At 51.7% G+C, this 24,176-nt stretch overlaps 1 protein-coding gene across 2 annotated transcripts in view; it reads right to left on the reverse strand.

Moving 5' to 3' along the window:
* The window catches only part of Rgs10 (regulator of G protein signaling 10), a 38,924-nt gene that overhangs the window by 4,232 nt on the left and 10,516 nt on the right, over nt 1–24,176 (reverse strand). For both annotated transcript variants that reach the window (XM_047553264.1, XM_047553265.1), the window contains exons 2-4: nt 22,250–22,368; nt 21,087–21,173; nt 11,048–11,191 (exon numbers count right to left, since the gene is read on the reverse strand). In XM_047553264.1, coding sequence (XP_047409220.1) covers nt 11,048–11,191; nt 21,087–21,173; nt 22,250–22,368 — 350 coding nt within the window. The remainder of the gene's footprint in view (nt 1–11,047; nt 11,192–21,086; nt 21,174–22,249; nt 22,369–24,176) is intronic.

A 24,176-nucleotide genomic window follows, 5' to 3' on the forward strand; every position in this document is an offset into this window, starting at 1 on the left:
ACTGCACCGGCCGCCAGGAGATCCCAAGACCGCAGGCTCCTCTCCCCAGCACCAGGGCTGCCAGCTCAACAGGAAGGGGCCAGGAACTATTTAAGAAGCGCCTGAGGGCCACTCCCTGCTGGGGCAGGTGTGAAATGCCCCAGCAAGCCCAGAAGTCCTGCAGGCTGAGACTACCTGCCCTGGGGCCGTCCCACCTCCAAGGGCCACAGACTCACCAGGAAGCAGCTGTAGCCATGGGGACTAGAAAGGTTCTAAAAAGAAAAGGATGTGGCTTCTGCTGGCCTCGTCCTTCTGCCTGCGAGCAGCCTGATGGCTTCACACGGGGTCCAGAGGCAGCTCCCCACTCCCACCAGGGAGGGCCTCCCAAGCGCTGGCGCAGGAGCTTGTGCTAGCAAGAACACCCGCTGAAGAGCTCCTGGTGGAACCTGGCACGTCGGCAGAGAGGAGCAGAGGCGCCCAAAAACCAATCCCAAGAACAGGCAGTGCGCCCAGCTACGGATCACACCTTTATTTATCTTAGGACAAAAAGCCAAGAAGGGAGCCAGGAAATGTTTACCACGAGTGACCAGAAACCGCCCAGTGTGCCCGGCAGAGGCTGGTGAAGTGAACCAGGCCAGGAACACGCTGCCAAGGTGCAACCACATGCCAGGCATGTAATCCTGATGACACTCTCCAGGACCCTGATTTATAGAGGAGGAGCTGGGGCCTTGGGGCTCAGTACCTTGCCTGAGGGTGAGTGTACAGGTCAGCTCTGGCTGCTGTAACAAGTACCACAGACATAGTGCCTCACAGTTCTGAAGGCCAGAGTCCAAGGTCAAGGTGCCAGCAGGGCTGGTGTCTCCTGAAGCCTCTCTCCCTGGCTTGTAGATGGTCATCTTCTCTCTGTCCTCACATGGTCATCCCCCTGTGTGTCTGGGTCCTAATCTCCTCTTCTTATAAAGACACCAGTCAGATTAGATTAGGGCCCACCCCAATGACCTCATTTAATTTAATTATACCCACTTATGGGCCATCTCCAAATAGTCACTTGAAGTAATGGGGGATAGGACTTCGACACGTGAACCGGGGGAGCACGATTCAACAGTGTGCTGGGGTGCAAGGGGTGCCAACTCTGGCAGGCCAGCTCTCCAGACCACACCGCCAGACACCCACCACTCCTATGGCAGAATACGCAGTCATCAAAAGTGAGGTCTGCAAAGAGCTGAGCTTGGAAAACAGCCCATGAATGTTAAATGACTGAATATTAAATACCAATCAAATCTAAAAACAATGACCCCAGATATGTGTAACAGTGTGTTCATGTGCAAAAGAGGGAAATAAATATCCCTAAAGGTCAACAGCAGGTTGAAGAGTGTCCCCCCCCCAATTTATGTCCACCTAAACCTCAAAATGTGACTATTTGGAAATAAGGCTTGTGTTAAGATGTCAAGATAAAGTCATGCTGCAGTTAGGGTGGGTCCCCATCCGAGGACTGGGGTCTTCCCCAGAAGAGGACACACTGACTGACACAGGGAGGTGGTCATGTGAAGACAGGCAGAGAACTGTGTGCTGGCAGAAGAGGAGTCTGAAAGCTGGAAGACACAGGAAGGTCCCTCAGGAAGCACAACCCTGAAGCACCTTGACTTCCGACTTCCAGCCTCCTGACCTGGAAGAAGTTGCTGCTGTTTTAAGCTGCTCGGGTTGTGGTCACATGTTACCACACCCTGGGGAGCTCATGGAGTGCACTGAACCTCTCATCCCACTCTGGCTCAGGCAGAAAAGGCTGCCCTCGGGGTCTCAGATGGTTCTACCAAAACAGAACTCGGGCGGGGAACTGCGACCACCACCCAAACACCATACGAATCCTTAAATTGTCTGCAGGGAAGAGAGGAAAGTGGAGATCACGCCAGCCTGAGACTCAAGGTGGGCAGAAGGCATCGGAGCGGAGCCAGAGTAGATGACCGGTCCGAGGGACGGGCAGCCGGTGAAGCAGAAAACTCAAGCTGGCAGCTGGGTTGCCTTCTGCATCTTTCTTTTTTTTTTTTTTTTTCCCTGCTGGCCAAGCTAGCTGTGGCTTAAAGGTTGCAAGTTTTGGCAGCTCCACAATCTGTGAGCTGCCTGCCTACAGTGTAAACTTCAGCAGCACGGCCTTGGGATCCTGCGGGCAGCTGGAGGTGGGCCTGGGAGGGGAGGGAGAGGGCCTCCCTGCCCCAGTGCACGCAGGGCCATTATCCAGCACAGGGCCATTAGCCCACCAGGTGCCACGCCCACCCCAAATCTCAGAGAGCAGTGATGGGTGGGATTCACCCTTCTGCAAGGAAAAATCCACACAGCGCTCTGACCTTGGACTGTTCCAAATAACGGACTGCCCTAGGAAAGGACCCGACCACGGAAGCACATTCCCCCCAACAGAGAATGGGGCTCAGTGTTCCATCGCTGCTCCGATTCGCTGTATGTCAAGCCTAATAAATATTTTAAAACCTCTCAGAAGACAAGTACATTAGAGGACCTAAATGAAAAATGCATCTCCCTTCTCTTCAAAACCCTCTGCCAGGTTATTTCAACCCACACAAGGGGAAAAAAATAATCTTTCAACGCACAAAGTTTTTTTTAACAGGATTTCATATTTGCTTCAAAAATTTGGTCTAGTTTTTGTATGCAAATTGCTGAAAAGCAGCAGCAAGCAGTTGAAGTTCTAGAATGTGTCTTCTCTCCCCCATACCTAGACTACAGACATACTTTCCCAGCCATGTGAACACACAGGAAGTAGAAAGGAGGAAGCCCCTCTATCTGTGGCCCTGGGGTGACTGACAGAATCAACGGGGACCTGAAGGTTACACAAGCCAGTCGCAAACAGGGACTACCCACACCAAGATGCAGACCACTCTCCGTCTCTGAGGCAGGAGCAGACACAGACCACAAATGACAGACAGCTCAGGCCAGCCCTCGTCCCCAAGCATCAGGGCGGGCCACAAGTGGAAGGTTCTGTCGTGCTGGACAGCACTCCTCATTGTAGACATGCCCACCAGAGATGGACAACACCCCAGAGGGTGCTGGGCATGCATGGAGTCTGAGCCTCTGGGAGAAATGGAAAGGCCCAGGCCCGTAGGAGCAGAGCCGAACACGTGGGGCAGGTTGGCACTTTTTCCTGGAGTCGATACTCAAGCTCAAAGCCCAGGGACACCTTGGGCTTACACTTGGGGAGAAGGCATTTTCTCATTGCCTTTGGCCACTGGAAGGAGAGCTAAGTGCTCTTCCAGCACCGCTCTCACTGGTCTTCCCCTGCATACCATTTTAAAATTGCAAGAAAAATCTAAAAGCATTTCAAATGCTCTCCTTCACACCCCACCTCTCAGGAGGCATGGGACACGTGTAGATGTGGGAGCCACTTTTTCTTCCATTTGAACAAAAACCACAACCTGTTTTCCAGCTGGCTCAGCTGTTTCTGGGCTTGGTTTTATCTTTGTTAGCAAATGTCGTCCTGCACCTTAGACAGGGATGTCCTGAATCCCAGTTCTGGCCACCACCTCGACCTAGGAGCAGGGGTGCAGCCAAGCAGGGGAGCTCAGGCCATGATCCCGGGGGGTGGGGGAAGTGGCCCCAAATGACCCTGCAGGCCAGGCAACCCCTCCTCCCCACCCACAGCTGCTGCACCCCTCCTTAGCAATGCCAATGAGACAGGCGCTTGTTTCTCCCTTCTTGGGTTCTAGGGAAGTTCAGAGAAATGACACTGCCCCAAGGGCCCTGCTCATGTTCCTTTGTCTGCCAAGGATGTGGCCAGGAGCACCGCATCTCATCGAAGGATGGTTTCCTTCAGCCTCGGAGGGTGAGCACTTCCTCTTGAGACAGCCGCCTGAACCCAGCCCTCCCGGTCCAGCTCAGGACCGGTCCTGAAGCCCAGTGAGGGCAAGCCAGGCCAACTTTAAGTGCAGGTGAGGGGTCTCTGAAGTTTACAGGACAAGAAAGAGCACCCCTCTTCCTCCCAACCTGCCCATCCTCCTACATGGCCAGAGGAGGTGAGGATCAAAAGCTGCCACTGGCAATGAACCAGATCTATCTGCCTCTATAAGTCACCCTGGGTTCCAGAGGGCGCAGACCCAGCTCTGTGGTGGAATTCAAACCTGGAGAAGAGGGTTGTGTAAGCCAGTGCTGAGGAATTTGCTGGAGCAAAATTCTGTTTCACATCTTTGCTGTGGTACAACCTTAAGGCCTGGGCAGACTTCGGTGCTCCAGTTCCCAAATGCTGGGAACAGATCCAACAGGACAGACAACCTGGTGGACTTCCTGGGAGGCGAGAGAGAGGCAAGAGGCAGGCCTGAAAGATTTCACTTTGCACTTGGACCCTCCTGGGTTGCACGAACTTTCTTTTCTTTCTTAGCAACGATGCTGTGCCCATGTAACAAGTCAAACTCATTTTAAAAATTAATTTGTTTAAAATTCCAAGAGACACAGTAACAAGATGATTCACGCATGGCTAGTGCCCTCTCGGTTGGCTCCTGGGTGGCCTCTTCCATCGTCTGTGGAGTTCTCAGCCACGCTGCTTAGCAGGACACGGGTGAAGGGGCCAGAAGAACTGCCGCTGTCAGCGTGCAGCCTGCCGTGCCTAATCTGTCCCCTGCGCTGTGGCTGACGCCCAGAGCCTCAGCAAGTGAAGGAAATGCCCGAGAACCCTCCGGGGCTGGAGCAGAGGAGGACGTGACGGCCAGGAGGTAGGTGAATGTGGGCAGGAGGGCAGCTGGAGGGTTGGTGACTAAATGCCAAAGCCGGTGCCAACAGCAGCCGTGAAGGGAAGACGGTGCCCAGACGGGAGGAAAGGCAAGACCCCGAGGCGGGAAACCACGCTTCCAGAGGGTCCTGCTTCAGGTGGAGAGCGGCTGTCGTGGGTCAGCGGTGTGACAGGAAGCGGCCCTGGGCTCAGGTCCCACTCCATGACAACAAGCAGGCACAGCAGCCGCCACCAGTGAAGCACCTCCACAGGCCGAGGCGCCAGCTCCCTCCTTCCACAAAACAACCTGACAGTCAGACGGACGTCCCCGCAAAAGCATCACGGGAACTGAAGGCGTCTTCCCGGAACTTGTCAAGGTGTCAAAAACCAATACGGAGAGCAGGGGCTGTAGCTCAGTGGCGGAGCACTTGCCTTGCGCATGTGAGGCGCTGGGTTCGATCCTCAGCACCACATAAAAATAAACGGATAAAATAAAGACATGCTGTATCTACAACTATGAAAAAAAAACAAAAACACCTGGAGCTGGGCGTGGTGGCCCACGCCTCTAATCCCAGCCACTCGGGAGGCTGAGGCAGGAGGATCACAAGTTCAAAGCCAGCCCCAGCAACTTAGTGAGGCACTAAGCAACTTAGTGAGACCTTGTCTCTAAATAAAAAAGAAAAAGGATTTGGGGATGTGGCCCGGTGGTTAAACACCCTTGGGTTTAATCCCCAGTATCAAAAAAAAAAAAAAAAAAAAAAAGGATGTGAACGTTATTGGCTGCTTCTCAGGTAGGACCCGAGGCACAGGGAGGGTAAGGCACGTGTACTCCGCCACGTGTGCAGCCAGGTTTGCACCATCCACATTGTGGACCAGAGAATTCTCGGGGTGCATCCTGTGCACCATAGGAAGTGAGGCAGCAGCCCAGGCCTCTGCACTATTTGCAGGTAGCACCCTTGTCCCAGCTGTGACAACCAAAAATGTCCCCAGACACTGGCCCACGTCAGCCAAATCACCCCCAGTTAAGAACCATCCACTCGCCTGAAGTTCGGCTCCCAGTACATTGCAGAGGACAGAGTGGCCGTCACGGGGCGGCTGGCTGCAGCCAGGCACTGCAGGAGGCACCTCAGATGGGACCACACTGCACCCCAAATCACTGTAGAGGATCCCCCATTTCACAAATGAAGAAACCAAGGCACAGAGAGGAGAAGCATTTTGCCCAGGTTCACACAGCTACTGAATTCTGAAGTCAAAGAAGCTGGGGGAGGGGAGCTGAGATCAAGGAAATAAGGGTGTGATGACCAGGGGCGACTTTAGGACTGAGGTACCGAACGTTCCTATAGGCTGCTTTGCAGCACAGCTCAGAGAGGCAGCCACGTTGCCACAGCCCCACAGCACAGATGGGGACACAGAAGCCACACGAAGGAACAGAACCTGAGGTCAGAGCCACCTCTCCCCTCTCCTGGTGCTGAGGGCCAACCTAAGACACATGACGGTGAATCTGAGCTCAGCATCCAGGAAGGGACAAGCCGGGATCGGCGAGGAGGCCTGGGGCTCAGGCCACCTAGTCCAAACAATGAGCCTTGGTCAAGAGATCAGGGTTCATAGATGACTTTTTAGAAACAGAAACAGCTCTACACCAAGTCATCTGCTCTCTCTTGTGAAGCTGGTAGGGACAGGACAGCCAGAGTGGGCATCAGAGCCAAGGGACACAGCTTTCAAGAGAATCAAACCCTATTAGTTCAACTGGTCGGTCCTATAAATAACCACCACTCAAAATCCCCACAAGTAAATGGTACCACAGGCCCAAGGCGTGATGCGTCCGATCCCTCCCAACTCAGCTTCCATCCCCGTCTCTCACTATACCCCACACACTGACGTCCCCAACATGCCAGCTGCCCGCCTCAGGGTCTTTCCACTTGCCTCACTCTGGGAAGTCCTGCTTCCCAGGTCTTCTGACCCTGCCCCCTTGTCCTTCAGATCTCAGTGGTCCCTCCAGGGACCAGCAGACTCAGCAGCCCCTCCTTGTCATGCCTGGCCACCTCTGGGCTATTGTATTTCCTTCTTCACATTTATCCTCGTCTATATTCAGGGACGGACAGGAGCCAATGTCCTTACTCACGTGCAGTTCTTAGCTCAGTCCCTGCTACGTAGTAGGACCTCAATCAATATTGGGAGCATAAAGGAATGAATGAAAAAACAAAGCCACAAACTAGAAAGAACCAGAATCGAAGCAGACCTCCCACCAGTGGATTTTTAAAAGAAAGAAAGTAAAAAAAAAAAAAAAAAAAAAAAGACCCATAGGGAACTCAAATTCACTGAAGAAACCAACTCTGCAGCATCCAGAGTCTGGGTTAAAGTACCAAAGCCAGGCCTGCCGCCCGCCTCCGGTCTCCCAGCTTTGCCAGCAGTGGGGGGCATCTGCTGAGCCATGTCTGTGAATTAAACCAGAGCATATCTCTGCTGATAGAAATTTTCCAGGTAACCAAGATTTAAGCCCCAAACCTCTCCTAAGATGTGGCTTTTGATGAGATGCTTATTAAAATGTACACCACATTCTTCACACAATACACTGCCTATAGTTTGACTTTTCTGATGGTGTGGGGTCATGAGGCTCCCGGATCACATCACCTTCCTACAGCACAGGGAGGCCACAGTGTGGTGTGTGGCGTCGGGGGCTCCCACATGCTCTGGCTCCCGATCACTGTGCTGTGGTTTTGTGTTCAGTATCGCTTTCTGTCTCCGGGCTGGCTGTTAGTTACCATTTTCTCACTGCCCACTGTTCCACAGCCTCTTCGGGCCGTTGAAAGCTGCTCTGCAGAACAAAACCTGTTAGGACTGTTTGCAAACCAAGAGTTAGCAGGACCTGAACAGATGCCATGAGGCTCTCCTTTGAACAGGGTGCAGAGACCTCGAGTCTTAGGGAGGGTTTTCCCATTCGCAAGATTCCAGCTCTGCCCCACAAAGCCCATGCTACCCTACCAGCAGCCCCAGAGCAGCGGGCACTGCCACATCACCATGAGAAGCGAGGGCCCTGGAGCCCTCCTGGCGAGGGGGCTGGAAGCAGCATGGAAGACAGCCTGTTCGGGCAACTCCAGCGTCAAGCCAAGCAGCACCCAGGAAAGCCACAGCCACGGAGAGCATTTGAAAGCTCTGTGAACTCCTGGGTTCCAATCCTGTCTCCCTCACCTTCAGTCTTCACTTGGGACAACAGGGCCCTCATGGGGGCCTCTGGGAGGAAAGAATAGCAGACAGCGCTGAGTCGCATTTTGAGTTAGCAGCCAGGCTCCTGAGAGGCAGTTTTCCAAAGTGAACCAGAGCCCAGGGGCCCTTCCCAGGGACTCGCTGGGAAATCAGTTTACATTCCCAGTCCAGCCCTCTGCGTCCGTGGATTCTGCCAACCGCAGAACAAAAATATTCAGGAAAAAAAATGCATGTGTGTCAGACTCTTCCTCCTTGTTCCTGAGACATACGGGGTGACGATTCACACAGCACTTGCCTTGCATTCCCTGTTATAAGTGACCTAGCAATGATTCGAAGCACACAGGAGGAGTCTGGCAGTTAATGCAGACTACGTCATTGGCAATAAGGGACCTGAGCACACGGGTTTTGGTACCCCAGGGGTCCTGGAGCAACCCTGAGGACATGAGGAACAGGACAACTGCACCCTGCTTTCAGCCAGTGGTGCCTGAGAAGCATCGTTAGTGCCTCTTTCTCCCTCCCCAGTGAACAATTTTTAAAAGAGGGGGTCGAGGAGCTTCCTTCACGTTCAATAGTTGAGCCGCATTACGTCCCAGGTGCATCTGTGGGGCATCTAGAGAGCAAGTGTTATTTAGTGATTCTCTCCAGTATGGACTCATGACAGGTTTTCCCCTCAGTATAATTTAGTTTCCAGTTTCTTTTGATGAGCATGTATGACTGATGTAACCAGGTAGATAAAAGTTAGTTTTTCAAGCTTTTCTTTGGCCTGCAATCCCAACAACTCAAGAAGCTGAGGCAGGAGGATCACAAGTTCAGGGCCAGCCTCAGCTACTTAATGAGACCATCTTGAACCACAAAAAAAAAAAAAAAACCACACTGAAGAGGGGCTGGGGCTGCAGCTCGGTGGTAGAGGGGCTCTGGGTTCAATCTCCAGTAGTGCAGAAAAAGTAAAAGAATAGAAAGAAAAATATCATCCTCTCTCCCTCAAGTCCACCTTTCTGTGGCAGCTGTGTCCTCCAGTGGCTGCCTCTGCTGGGCTGTGCGTGGATATCTGGGAGCCCGAGGTGCCACCAGAGTCCCAGCAACCCCTCTCCTCTTCTCCTGCCTTGCCCTGTGATCCCAGGAAGTGGGGTCGCCTGTGTGCCCATGGCCTTTCCACCTGCTCTGCTCCAGGGCCTCAGGGGCCTCTGAGCAGCAGCGAGAGGCTGCCCAGGAGCTGGGAGATCCCACAGGCCATGAGGGTGGGAAAGAGAGCACAGCCTTGGGAGGCAGGCAGGTGAGAGTGAACCCAGCCTCCAGCACCTCCTACTGCTCGAGGGGTGTCCCGCTAAGGACCACAGGTTCTCCTTGAGCCTCGCTTTCCTCGTCAGCAAAACGGGAACGATAATACTCACTGGAGGTTAGATGAGCCAATATATGCCAAGTGAGGCGTCAGGCTCGGGGGCAGCTCCTTATTCACAGGTACTGCTATTAATGAGAACACCTAGAATATGGGTCAGTTCAGGAGCTCGACCCTGGCGGCACTTTAAAAGCATCTTAGGAATAGCCAGGCATGGTGAGTGGCATGTGCCTGTCATCCCAGTGAGTCAGGAGACTGAGGCAGGAGGATCTCAAGTTTGAGGCCAGCCTCAACAACTTAACAAGACCCTGTCTCAAAAAAATAAATAAATAAATAACAATGGGCTGGAGATGTAGGTTAGTGGTACAGCCCTTGCATTCTATTCCCAGTACCACAAAAAATAAGTAAGTAAATAAATAAAGTACCCTAGGAAGCTCACGAAAGATGCTGAGGTTCAGATGGGGGCAGATATTTTCATGTGGCTACAGTGCATTCCACTTCCTTTCCCTCCACAAATCTATGTCCACAGCATCCTTCCCAATGGTCCCAAATCACCATCTCCAGGAGACCCTTAATAATACTCCCAGGAGGAGGAATTTTTTCCACACCCCAATCTGATTCAAATTCGTCTGGAATTCGCACTTACCATTATGTCAACTGGAAAACATTCTCAAGTTACTTCTTACATTTTTTTTTTTTTTTTGCGGTGCTGGGGATCGAACTCCAGGGCTTTGTGTTTGTGAGGCAAGCACTCTACCGACTGAGCTATCTCCCCAGCCCTACTTCTTACATTTTAATTTTCCTCCTATGTGCATGTGTTTCTCCCATCTAATGATGAGCCAAGATAAGGTCTCTTGGATGTGGGACACACTCTGGGTTCTGTATACACCCAGGTGATCCAAAAAGACCAAGTGACACACGGATGGGGTCAGTGGTTCTCAAACTGCAGCCACAGACCTGCAGCATGAACTCACCTGGGGACTCACAGGGAGCCAGTCCCTGCCTTTCTGAGCCCCTCAGGACTGCATGCCAACCCCGAGGGTGGGGCCCTCTGTTTTAACACATCCTTTAGGGGATTCTGGGTTTGCCTGACTTTGAGGACCGCTGAGCTAGGCTAGAAGCCGGTCCCCGCCCACCATGCCAGGTAAGACCTTTGCTTCCTCAGTAAGGACGGGGCAGCAGAAGTGTGAAACGGGTCTGTGTGCCACTGTCCACGAGTGTGGCTGAAACCCTTCAGAGCAAGGAACGTAATACGAACAGTCTCACCTGTAAATTCACATCTAAGATCTCATCCCCTTTATCTACTACCACGTATTTCTCAGAAGAAATTTGCCAGAAAACTTAAAGTTTACCCCTTTACAGGTCCATTTTGAAGCCTAATTATTCCTGTCTTAAGTGGAATATCCGCCAAACATTAAATTTGTCACTGTGACCCAGGAGCCACACTGTAAACTGGCGTGCCGTACCGGGCCACCAGCAGGTTGGAGTTTGCACAAAAGCGTCGGCAGGTGCCCTGCCACCTTGAGTCTCTGCAGGGGTGTCCCAGTTTGCCCTTTCGTGGTTACCACATGCTGCCCCTCCCCACCTGGGCTGAGGCGGCAGAGGAGACCCTGCTGGCTCAGCAGTGTGCAGACTGAGAGTGATGGAGCCTGGGGGGGCATCCCGCCGTCCGGCCCCCACTGCTTCACCAGCCAGGCCCTCTGAGCCTCAGCCTGCCCATCTCGATGAGACCATTTCTAGGGAGCCTGACATTTGTGCTGCACCGAATCCTCAGCCTGGATTGAATGTGGGTTTTCAAGGTGCCGGCAGGGAAGTCGGATTACCTGGTCCTGGAGTTTCTGGAACATCAGAGGGTGTGGTTCTTCCAAGATCTTTTCATTGAGCCGCGATTGCCCCTCCACGTTGACTTGAGATGAGGCCTTGTTGGACAGAAAGGTCATGTAGATCTCCTTGGCCTTTTCCTGCATCTGGAGGAGACAGAAGGGCCCATCTGTTATCTGCAGGCCCAGCCCTTCCCTGCCTGGGCCCCTGCTCTGCCCTTGGCCAGGCTCAGAGGAGCTACAGCCTCAGGAGCTTCAGCTGCCACTCCAGAACCCCTGGGAGGGCTCGTGGCAGCCCAGCCCACCCTCTGCCCTGCTTGTACCTCTGTGGCCGCATCTCCTATTAACCTCTATGCTAACCATTCAGAAATGAAGAGAAAGCATCCTGACCCAGAGTGAGCACACGGTGCCCTTCAGGACCATCCTTTGATAAATCCTCCAAATTCAGGGCACGTGGGGATATTCACAAGAAGGAACGAGGCACTGAAATATGCTACAATGAACGAATAAACCTTGGAAACATCATGCTAAGTGAAAGAGACCAGACGCGAGAGGACACGCACTACATGACTCCGTTCACATGAGCTACGCAGAATAGGTGAATCCAGAGACAGAAAGACTAGCGGTCGCCACAGGCTGGGGGAAGGAGGGAAGAGGGTGACTGCTTGATAGGTATGGCGTTTTTGTCTGGTGAGAAAGAGAGTACGGGAACTAGACAGTGGTGACATCTGTACATCACGGCGAACATACTCAACACCACAGAGGTGTGGACTTTAAATGTTTGGAATGGTATGGTGAGACTCCCGAAAATGGTCAAAATGGCGAGTTTTGTACTAAGTACACTTAACCACTATAAGAGAAGTGAAGGACGGAGGGCGTGGCTCAGTCGTAGAGCACGTGCTTAATATGCCTGAGCCCTGATTCAATTCCCAGCACCGAATAAAAGAAACAAGTTAAACGGTGCACATGTGCCCACCAGGGATCAAGCGCCTGCTATGCTAAAGACCCCTGAACATCCAGCAAAGCGCCATTTCCCGTAAGCCCCTTCCCTGATGAGGACAGGGCCAGGAGAGGCGCCCTGCGGGCAGACTCAGGACGTGGCTCCGAAACCTTCAGTTCCACTCAGTTCCCTGCCTGAGAGGCACAGCGTCCTCTCCAGGGTATGTGGCCTGTCAGCCTCCAGGGCAGGGTGTAACTCGCCCACGGCCCACCCTGAAGTCCCCAGTACAATCCTGCCGGGCTGCCCAAGCCCTACGGAAGTCAGACAGCGGAGATGCAAAGGTGACCACACATCAGCACTCTGGCTGCACCCAAACCGACTGTGGCTGGCGCAGAGCACTCCCTGATGGGAAGGAGCCGCTTCGTGGTAAGTACTTTGTCTTCAAAACAATATGCCTCGTGGTAGGGGCTGCAGACCTGGGGACTTCCCCTGAGAGGTCTATTTTCTTTCAGAGAAAGGAGACTTCCTGTGCTTCTGCCTCACCTGCAGCAAAGACGGCATTTCTCCAAACATCAGATCTAAGGCATCTCCTTCCCCTCAGAGAGGGCCCACCAGAAAGGCCTCTAACTCTCAGCCTCACGGCTCTGATTCGCCCAGGGAGAGAAGGGAGCTGAGCGGGGTCTGCAAAACTGACTTTCTCTCCAGAGAGCCTCCTGGGGCTCTGAGCCTGCTGCGGAACTTGGCTTAGAAAAGTCAAAACCTTCTGGTCTTATGGAAACCACCAGAAGTCTTCCATAACTGATATTTGAAAACAGGGGGAAAGAACATTTGTGGTTCCAGAGGCTAGAAGACCCCACTGGGCTGAGGCTTGACCAGAGTCCCCTGGGAAAGCAAGCCTTTCCAGTGCTTACAGAAAGACCGCCCGGGCGGGGGTCGACCCCAAGCCCTGGCGTCTGTTCTTTCTTGACTCTCAACATAAATAATGAGTTGCTGTCAAACTCAGAGACAAAGAGTCCCTTAAGGTAAATATGGATGTTCCAAGGACAGGTCTGGGGACCATCAGTGAGGCCCAGGGAGAACAGCATCTCTGCGCCTCTCAAAGACCCATCCGCTCTATGGAGCCACGAGTCTCCCTCCCATCACCCCCTGCTCTGCCGGGAAGGAACATTTTTGGAAAACCACTTCCTGTTTTACAGCTGCTTCACAAAAGTAGAATTTCAGCCTGTCAGAATAGCAAACTCCATGCAGAGGCTTGAGAGCAGAATGATTTGAAGACTCCACTCCCCTAGAAAACACACACACACACACACACACACACACACACACACACACACACCCCAACAGATGCATGTACATACACACATGCACACACACTGCCTGAGGAAATCCAGGTTCTCATAAGTAGTTCTAAAGAAGAGCCAGGTAATGAGCAGCTTGAGGTTGAGGTGGGGGCCAGCAGGCCACAGGGCAGGAAACAGGTGGCCGGCCCGCAGGTATACAAGCCCCGGGACCCGGCAGCCCTCCCCTCACCCACCAGCAGCGCCTCCTGAGTGTCTGAGAACAGGAGTCCTGAACCTGCCTCACGCCTGCTGCCCTGCCACGGACGGAGCATGCACTGAGGAATGGCCGAGCAGCAGAGCTTATCTGGGCCAGGATAGGAAGCATGACCGAAAAGGGAAGCCCCGAGACCGCTGACCACAAGCCAGTCACGGGAAGGCCTGCTGTCCAGGCCGAGAACACTGAACACAAAAGAAGAACCAGTCACTTGAGCTATCTTGGTAGATTTTTCCAGAGCTTTGTTAACCCTATTCTAGCTGCTGTCAGGATGAGAATAGGAGAGCCACCCTGGAGGGGTCATGGACCTGAAAAGAAGGCCAGTTTCTCTTCTATGGTCCTGAGAAACATACCAGATCCCAGCCGAGACAGGGCCTCTCCCTCCCTGAGGACACCTAACGTGCCCAGCTTCCAACACACCCCAGAAGGTGCTGCAAAAGGACCCAGCCTGGGCCACCAGCTCGGGACGTGGATGGCTGTCTATACCCAGGCGAGCGCCTTTCAGATTCTGCCGGTCTGGGTCTTTCCTCCAGGCCTGGCAATGCTTCTGCTTGCACACACTCGGAGGGTGGGCCCTCGAACCGTGTCCCCAACCAGAGCCTGCTCAGGAGAAGAGAACTCCTTCACTATCAGCCCCAGAAACACCCTCCACAAAGCTTTGACAGCAAAGCGCTCAGTCACCCAGCACTTGGAAAGATGTGGCTCGGTCTGTGGGTTCCTCTCCCTCGCTCAGGAGACATGCTTCTGTTTCCCCACTAGGAAAATAAAAATCTGCTTTGACTTCACATCCCGATGACTAATGGCCCCCACGTCCCCAACTTCTGTGGAAACATCCCAAAAGAAAAGTGGGCACTGGAGTCCTTTCTTCCCCCCAGTCCCTCCCGGGCCCAGCCAGCCAGCCAGCTCAGGTGGTCTCCGGCCTCCCACCGGCCCCCAGCCTTGCAGCCTCCCCTACCTTCTTTATCTTCCCAGCTCCCTTCCTCAATGGCTCAGGATCCTCCAACACCTATCTGTTCCTATCTTCTTTGGGCTCTTGTCCCTCTCTCCTCTCCCTAAATTCTGGGGTCCCCCAACTATGTGCTCTGCCAAGGTTTCAGCCCAACATTCTCCCCCAAGCCCATGGGCCAACTGATCCCTAGCGACATGGCCAGGGATGCCCCAAAGACACTGCAAACCCTCCACCAAGAGCAGGGGTGTCCCTCCGGTCAGGGCCCTGCAGCCTCTCCTCTGGGAAGCTGGAAACCAGGTCGCCCTGCGACACCCACTGGGCCTCCATGTTCTCTGGCTCGGCTCGCTTCACTCTGAATGCAGACCCCGGGATCCTGCCCCTCTCCAACCCTGACACCCCGCTGGAGGCACACCACGGGAGATAACGTGTGAAGGGCAGTGGGGGACCAAGCCACCAACCGTGTTCATGTCGGTTTCAGAAACAGGAGGAGGCAAAGAAAGTACTGAATAAATGGTATGAGAAAATTTTTGAGAATTGGCCTAGGAAAAGGAAGGAGGCTGGAGAAGGAACAGATGAAGGGCAGACAGCAAGGTGAACACACCCAGGCACCTGCAGGGCTTGGAAGGGGCCACGAGAGGCACGGCCAAGGGCAGCGACTCAGGGTTCAGGCGTCGGGTCACCAGCTGGAAGGGACGGGAGGGCGGCAGAAGGAAGATGTTAGTCACCCAGGTCCTTGAACCCGGCCTCCAACCCCAAGAGCCCCAGCCACCTCCCTGTCCCTTCCCCCTGAAGCCTGGAATTTTCTAAAGAAATGAACTAAGGGGAGACCCAGGACAGAGACCAGAAGGAGGGTGCAGAGGCGCTGCCCAACAGAGTGGAGGAGGTTCAGTGATGCTCCAAACACGCCCAGCACCTCTCCCACCCAGCGGGTGAACACAATGGCCTGTGGCCCACCAGGAAGAGACCAGAGGGACCTCGTCTGGAGAAAACAAAAACTGAAGCAGAAAAATGAAGGTAAAGTTGAAATCTTAGGCAGGAACCAAAAGCCAAATAGACAAAGATAGGAGGAAAGAATAAATAAAATTACAGGCTCAGTCCAGGGATGAGGGTTGGGAAAAGAGACCAGAACCAGGTTAGGGGGTGCCAACTACTGGTTATGGTCCCAGCTACTGGGCAGTTGAAGAGGGAAGATCACTGGAGCCCAGGAGATCAAGACCAGCCGGGGCAACATAACGAGACTCGGTCTCAGGAAAGAAAAGGAGAGGAAAGAGAAGAGACCAGAAGAAAATAGAAGAAGTTATTTAAAAAACAAAAAGCCAAAAACAAAAAACAGTAGAAGCTGGGTGTGGTGGCTCACACCTGTAATCTCAGCAACTCAGAGGCTGAGGTGGGAGGACTGCAAGTTCAAGGCCAACCTCAGCAACTTAGCAAGGTCCTAAACAACTTGGTGAGACCCTGTCTCAAAATATAGAAAGAGCTGGGGATATAGCTCAATGATAATGCACCCCTGGGTTCAATCCTCGGTATTAAAAAAAAAAATAGAAATAATAGCAATAACATAAGAACATTTCCAAGAACTATAAATTTCCATATTCCAAGGCTTTACAAATAGCCCAAGAAGTGAAAGGACTCTGCCCCCTCCCAAGCCCCTGTTTGAGAATATTGGTAATGAAAAGCAGATCCTATACTAGTCCAGAGGGGGAAAAAGCAAAACAAAACAGCTTATACCTAAAACGCTGACGCTTACAAGCTAAAGACAAGGGGACAGGGCTGAGGATGTGCTCAGCGGCAGAGCCAGCGCCGAGCATGCGCGAGGCCTGGGTTCAACCTCCAGTACCGCCATCGCCATCACCCCCCCCCCCAAAAGAAGATGCTGACAGTGGGACAATGTCCTCAAAGCTCTAAATTTGAGTCTAGCTAACAGGCCAAGAAGTGACCACGCCTGCAAAATTCTCGGTGAGCTGCAGCCAGAGTTCCTACACCTCAGTGAACTGGGAGAGTCGGAAAAAACCAACACCGTCACTCCACAGTCCTCACGCCTCCAGCTGCCCAGGTCCCCTTCTCAGCTGTTGCTGGCTGTGTGCCACAAAAACAAGGGAACAACGCAGCAGAGGAGGATCCCGATCCTGGGAAGGGATGCCTTTCCCCTTGTGGTGGCAGAGAAAGCGAGGGGGTGGGAGCAGAGGTCAGAGAGCTGTCCCCCCCAGAAAGCAGGACTGCAGGGACGACCTGGCAGCACTGTGGGCCAGTGGGGAATGCGGACACTAGGAGAGCAGAGAAGGGCCCTGGAAGGAAAACGTAGGCCAGGCACCTGTGATCGCAGCCACTGGCGAGGATGAGGCAGGAGGACGGCGAGTTTGAGACCAGTCTAAGCAACTCAGGGGGCCCTGTTGCAACGTAAAAAGGGTTGGCGATATGGCTCAGTGGAAAAGCACCCCTGGGTTCCGTCCCCAGCACCAGGAAAAAAAAAAAGAAAAATGCAATATTAATCACCTCTTTACAAACAATAAGCAATACATTCTTCATCATAAAAATGCTTACTTGGAGGTCTAAGTAAGCAACCCCTGAGCTACAGCAGGAAGAAGCTGTATCTAATAAAACAAAAGATAAAAAGGACTGGGGAGGTAGCTCAGGGGTAGAGCTCCCCTGGGTTCGACTCCCAGTATGGGGTCGGGGTGGGGGGGAGACAAAAGTCACATAGCGCAGGCTGTGGCCAGAAAGAATGCCCAAACCAGAGGCCAAGTGAGCTCCGGAAAGTGCTGAGGAAAGAGAATGACTCCTTATTATATCCACTTGGGAAGTGAATGAACGTGTTTGTTCTAAGGAGCATGCGTCACCTCTGAAATTTTCAACACTTAAAAAAAAAAACCACAGGGCTGGGACTTACATAGAGTGCTTGCCTAGCATGAGGCCCTGGGTTCATCCTAGTGCCACAAAAAGTAAATAAATAAATCCCAAAAGCATACCCAGTAATGAGATCAAATCATAGCATTAAACAAAACAGATACAAATAACCCACACCACAGGAACCCTCATAACTCTGTCAACTCTAAAATACTATTAAAATGCAAAGTGCCGTTATGTCTAAATGCCAGTGCGGGTCACCCTCGGAGCTGTCATCATTAGGAACCTCTCCCCACCCCCACTCTCGGTGTGGTTTTTACAGGTCTGTACCAGCTGCCAAATCCCTTCCCATCCTGGCCACACAGGCTCCATACGTGTGCTGACTGACGGATGAATGAATGAACTCAGGGTAGCCAAAGAACAAATACCTGGTTAGAGTTTCTTCTGAGGTCTGATAGGACATACATGCTGGTTTGTTTTCAAAGCTAGCGATATCTCACAGGCTAACTCATGGAGAAGAGGCACTTGAGAGAAAAAAAAGGTCAACCATAAAGAAACTGAACTGGAGAACGTGGTTTTGGGAGCTGACTGCCAATTATGGACACCTGGAAGGGACAGCAAACAAGGGACCCCACGGAGAGAGTGGGAGGTGTCACCCTCTCAATTTCCTATGTGCCCAGCATCTCCCACAATAAAGGTAGAATGTCAGGACCTTACTAAACTAGGGGGCTGCTTTTCCTACCTGTCAGGTGGCAAAGTACGGACCAGGGAAGACAGTGGGAACCCAGCGCTAGCCGGCTCTTTGGTGCTTTGGAGAACAAAAGTCTCAGCAGGATGAGATGTGAGCCCAACTCTCAGGTCCATTGCTACGGCTGAGACTGCAGGGCCAGGGGAGAGTCGTCCTGCTGCCTGCGGAGCCCCCAGGGCCAATGGCCTGAGTGCAGAAGTGGCAGCACACTGTGGCCTAGTGTGATCTGAGATGCTCGTATACCACAGGGAGGAAGATGGAGCCACATGACAGAGGGAAAGACAGAACCCAGGCGACCAACAACTAAGTTATACAAGATATCTGACGTCAGGGAGAGCTGCATGCTTACAGCCAAAGGATGAAAACAGACCCGACAAGGTTCTCTTTGAAATAACGGAGGCAAAATCGAGATTTGCATCAACCCCACAAGTGCCTCAGTTGACTGCTGAGATAAACCCTCCCGCGGCCTCCCTGCTGGGCCAGATGTGATAAGTTTGATTGCGAAATTCAGTTAGGCCAAGTCCAGCGCCTGCATCCTCCTACGCTTCTGAAAATAAGAGACTCAAGCTGACTCCCTAGTTTTACTTCCCGTGCTGCAGGACAGACGAGAGACCTCACAGCCTGGAGTCAGAGAGCTGGGTCTGCAACCTGGCACAACACCCTGGGTGGCCTTAAGTGAGCAGCGCTTGACCTCTCGGACCACACGCCTGCACCTGAACGGGAACAGTCAAGGGGCTCAAGGCAATGAGCCACACTGAGCCCGCACAGCCCAGGCTCACTGATGCCTCTGTCCTTCCCAACACCAGCTGCTTTCTCAGGTAGCTGGCAGGTGAGGGTGGCATTCGCTGTACTGAAGTAATTGTCAGGCACGTTCCAGGCTTACGATGGGCACCAGATGGGGGCATGGAAAAGGGGCGGCCCTATTCTATAGTTGTGTAGGGTGTGGACAGGCAGAGCCACCTAACACCACACCTGCTCCATGGACACTGAAGTCCTACAGAGGTTTTCCCGGGTCTTGGCATGAGGTGCCCTCCGTACCCTGGCACCCAGGTTCCCAGGTGTGGCCACACCTGTCCCCGGTCACCTCCTCAAACAAAACCCTTCCACTTCCTGGTCATCCTACAAGGTTGGTCTCCCCTCATGCCATCCCTGCTCCCAGGAACACTATTCCCCTTCCCCAGCCCCCAATTCAGGTTTCAGCTTTGAGTCACTCCCCCTGGGGGGCCCCACTGGCCGCCCACTGCCGGGGCTCCCACAGGCCCCGCACTTTCCATTCCTACTCTCAACACACTTGCAGAGGTCTGCTCCCCTATGCCGCTCACCCCTGAGGTGCCTCCAGGGTCTCTCAGGATGCCTGAGGCTGAGCAGGTGCTCCACAAGGTCTTGGTGACTTCAACTGAACTGACGCACACAGAGCAGGCCATTTGCCTGGGTAACCTGAGTGCTGGTTCACATCCAGCTTTTCCACAGCACAGGGGACCTCGGCTTCCTTGTCTACACTGCAGCGGTGGGCTGGCCATAACACCCAAGAACAATGGACAACTGCTCAGCCCTCACACCGAGCTAGGCTTTTACAGTGAGGCTGGTTACCTCTGTTGCACAGGCGAGCAGGTACTGATGGTCCTGGGCCTTGTCCAGGGTGTGGGGGACAAAGGAGGACCAGGAGTCCTCCTGCCCTGAATCTTACCTGTCCAAAGTGTGCCCTCTCACCTTATTTCTAATGTTCCCTGAAGTCTTTCACCACCTACGATGCTCTAGCCAGAGTTGTCCAGAGGAGGAAGATGCCGGGAGATGGGCAATGATGCCCGGTGGGCAATCCGTCTTAGAATCGGTCGTGGTCACTCCAGAGGAGGCGGAGAGGGAAGCCACGTTGCTCCCTCTTGGGGAAAACGTGCCTGAGCTTGGAAGTGCCTCACTCAGAACAAACCAGTGTTGTGCACCTTCCAAGCAGAGGACCGCAAACGGTGGCGGCTGGTCCCCTGAATTCAGGCTTTTGGAGATGGAGGCTCAACCACTGGCAGCCCACAAGCCACATCTGCACATGGAGATGTTTTGTTGGGCAGGCGAGGTTTTAAATTTTTAAAAAATGAATTTCAATATTTAAAGTCGATGGTTTCACATAAGAACCCAAATGTCTAGCTTCTCTTGAAAAGAAGTTGCACTGGTGTAAAAGCGGGAGAAGCAGCTTGGATACCAGGCCCCACAGGATCCTGGGAAGGAGAGTGGGCAAGCCAACACCTGAGCACTCATGGGGACAGAACAAAGGAAGCCCTGCCGGCCACAGACCCCAAACAAGCCGCCGGGGCCCCACAGCCACAGGCCAGCAGCCTCACACCGGCACGGTGCTCACTGGCCCCTGCAGGATTGAGCTGGTAGCGCCATAAACCAGGTCTCATAAACCCACCAACCTAAGGCCTCCTTCGAAATCTCCCCACCTCCCTCACACCCAGTCTTCAAATGGCAGAAAATGTAGCCCGCGTGGGGGACTAAAGGCTACCCTCCATAAAGACACATCTACTGGGAGATGCATCAGACACTCTCACACGGGGTGTCTACCAACCACGAGAGGCTTTATAAAGATACACTAAATAACTGACAATCCACCTAATGAACACTGTGCTCTGATTACTACTCTTCTGCTGATCGTTTCACTATATCCAAAAACACCAACATGGCAAACTCTGGGGAAGCATCCTCAAGACTTATTCAAGAAGAAAAAGAGCATATACACAGCACAAACCCTAAAGGACATAAATCTTTATTTTACTCTAAATATTGGTCCATTTGGACGACACCAAAACATTGCAACGTGGATCAACTCTCTTTTTCAAATTACTAATATTTGATCAACATAAGATACCTAACCAGAAGCTTACATTTTTTCCCCAAGTCTAATATAAATCAGGCTTCTTTAGGCAATTTCAAAATCTATGGGAAAGCAGTTGTAACTGGCTAAGATAAAGGAAAAAAATTACCAAGAAAATAGTCACAAAGTAGAAAAAAATACCTGCTTTTTATCTTGCATTTTCTTAAAATCTTCACACGCTAGCCAGAACAAAACATTTTCTTCACTGAATTCCTTTTTCAAAAATTCCTATGGATTAAAAAGAAAAAAATATATCATACAGTATTCTACTTAAAAAAAAAAAAGTGTTTCCCTTCAAGGAATGATTTGGCAAAAATTCAACAGATGAAGTTGGCTCCTTACCCTTTGAGAACTCCACCCTGAAAATAAAGAGCATGTGTAATGTTAAAGCTAGAATTTCCTATGCATTTGACCTTAATGGCTTTGACATTGTAGGGAAGAGTAAAAATGAAGCAGGAATCTACTTGCATTTCTAAGCTGACAATAAATTACCAAAAAGTAAATTAAAGTGGAAGATGTATTAGTTCCTTCCAGCCACTGTTTAAACAAAGTACATTCCTCCCAAACCAGGCCCATTTTTTTTTTTAAACAAAAGAAAAGAAAACATATTAAGCATGTCTAAAACACCACAATGACGACTATTTTAAGCTGGAGGTGTGTTTTCCTTCGGCAGCTGTTGGGGAGTTGGTGCGTGGCCGGTAGTTCTGTTCTGCCGCGTGGAGGCCTCCCTGACATCAGGATGGTGCTCAGGGGCCTGTGTCTGGGACCCAGGAGCCCTGGCACAACCTGCCACTCCCTCCCTGACAGGGTCCCACCGCACCCTGGCCCAACACTCAAAGACAGACGTTGCTGAGGCCCATTCTCGAAATTCACATGTGTCGTCCAACTGGTACCTGCAGGTCTGCTGGCTGAAAAAGTCATTTCTAGGTGGCCCTGACAGTACCCATCGGTCTGCCCTCTTGGAGGTTCTCTTCTCTAAAGACACTGTTGTCTCTAGGACATTTCAGAGACATCCAGACCACACCTCCCAGGCAGCCCGGAGCTGCAAATTCTATGTACAGACTCCACCAGTGGGCTCAGTACCTTTCCTCCATGGCCTCCCACCCTATGAACACCAGGGACAGACCACCTGCCCCTCAGTGTCATGCCATGGCTATCTGCGAGAGCGCTGTCAACATGGCCATGACAGATGAGAAGTTCTAACTCTCCAGTTGGGACAGTGTTCAAGATAGGCCTGCTTCCCCCCAAACCCATCTACACCTCACGCACCACATCCACCCCAATTAGCAATGAGAAAGGCGAACCCTGAATCTCTTCACGCCTTCGGGGTCTTCCAGCAGACTCTCCAGGGAGGTCGCCCACTTGGCAGTGCTCTTGAGACTCTGGTGGCTGCTGCTGGAACTACCATCACTGTCATGGATGTCTGCAAAGCAAAGTTCAGACACAGTCAGGGACCAGGGACACTGCTGTTCACGTGCACACAGTGGTCACCGTCACCACCACGGCCCGCATACACTAAGTTGCTCGCCAGGTTCTATTAGGTGCCTGACGCAATGAAGTTGCTCCAGTGAGACAGGTGCTAGTATTTCCACCATTGTGCACACAGGAAAACCGAGGCTCAGCAGAGGAGGGGCTGGCCACTTCCTGACACATCCACCGACCAGCTCGCAGGCAGTCCTTAAGTCTCACTCCAGCCGTCCTGCGGACCCGGGCTCAGTAGCAACCGCTCCCCTACCCGCTGCGGGCAGCTGTCGTTATGGTGTGGAGTTGCGGCTATTCAAGGGACTGACTCCCTCTAATCTGAAAATTCCTGTATATCATCATCTTGTCTATTCACCAGCTCCTAGCTTGCTGCCCAGCATAGAAAAGTATGGAGCAGAAAGCACCCGGATGAGTGTGAGGATGCAAAATCAAAGAAGTGGCCAAAGTACTCAGACATCAAGATAAATATGTTCGTGTATTGTTTTTTAACTGGGTCTGAACCCAGGGTCACTTTAAGACTAAGCCACATCCTCAGCCCTTTTAAAATTTTATTTTGAGACAGGACCTCATTTTCTTGGCTAAGTTTGGCCTTGAACTTGCGATCCTCCTGCCTTGCCTCTATAGTTGCTGGGATTACAGGTGTGTGCTACTGAACCCAGTTACATGTGATTTCTTCAAAATTTAAATTAATGCAAAAAATAATCTGTGATGAATACCAAAAGTTTAAACCAAGATAGGATCATTATTCCCTATTTTCCATTTAGAAAATATTGCTCCAATATGGCTCAGCATCCCACTGTTAACTTACTGGTCTTTGTTTAAACTTTTGATATTTGGTTCATCATAAATGTTTTTGACGTAATTTTGATGTTTTAAAATACTGTATTAACTACCACTGACCTTGAGGCCTAAGTTTCCTGGTAACCTCCTTATGTGCATTCCGACATCTTCCACTAACTGACTGGAGACAGTGAAATCTTGTCTTTCTTGACTTTTTCAGTACTGGGGCTGGAATTCAGGGCCTTGCAAATGCTAAGCAAGTGCTCGACCACTGAGCTACATTCTCAGTCCTTATTACTCTCTTGACCAAAGGGAATAGGACAAGGGACCTCCACTAATGCACCTAGGCCACTCAGGTGCAGGAGGAAGCAGCTGCACAAACATGCCTCCATCTACAGAATCTGGAGTCAAGGAAAAGTCACTGGGAAGTCACTTTGGATGGACTCAGGTTCAAAACCCAGCTTGGCCGATCCAAACTATAAGACCTTGGGCAAAATTCTTCTGACAGAGTATACCCCTGATCTCTAGGGTTATCCTACAGATTCAAAAAGGAAGCACTCATGGCATATTTCACAATGGCTACTGCAGAGGATTTTGAAAGCTCCCAACACAAAGAAATGATAAATGTTTGAGATGGTAGATATACCAACTGCCTGAACTGATCATTATACACGGTACTGAAATGCTGCATGGTACCCCATTATCATTGTCATCGCTGTGTGTCAACTAGGGAAGTGCACCAGGATCTGGCGGCATACTTGGGCCACAGCAAGCTCTCAACAAATGTGAGTTCCTTTCTCCTCTTCCCTGAGATAATGACAGGTAATACTTTTCCCTATTGACTTTTTTTAAAAAGCTGGAGACCTGTTTCTATAAAGAAAAGTTTGTAGAAAATAAACCATTTTAATTAAGAAATCAACGAAGCAAAATTTAAAAGTATAACTATCATCAAAAACAGGAAATAAATGA

Source organism: Sciurus carolinensis, chromosome 5, assembly GCF_902686445.1.
Source record: "Sciurus carolinensis chromosome 5, mSciCar1.2, whole genome shotgun sequence".
Lineage (NCBI taxonomy): Eukaryota > Metazoa > Chordata > Mammalia > Rodentia > Sciuridae > Sciurus > Sciurus carolinensis.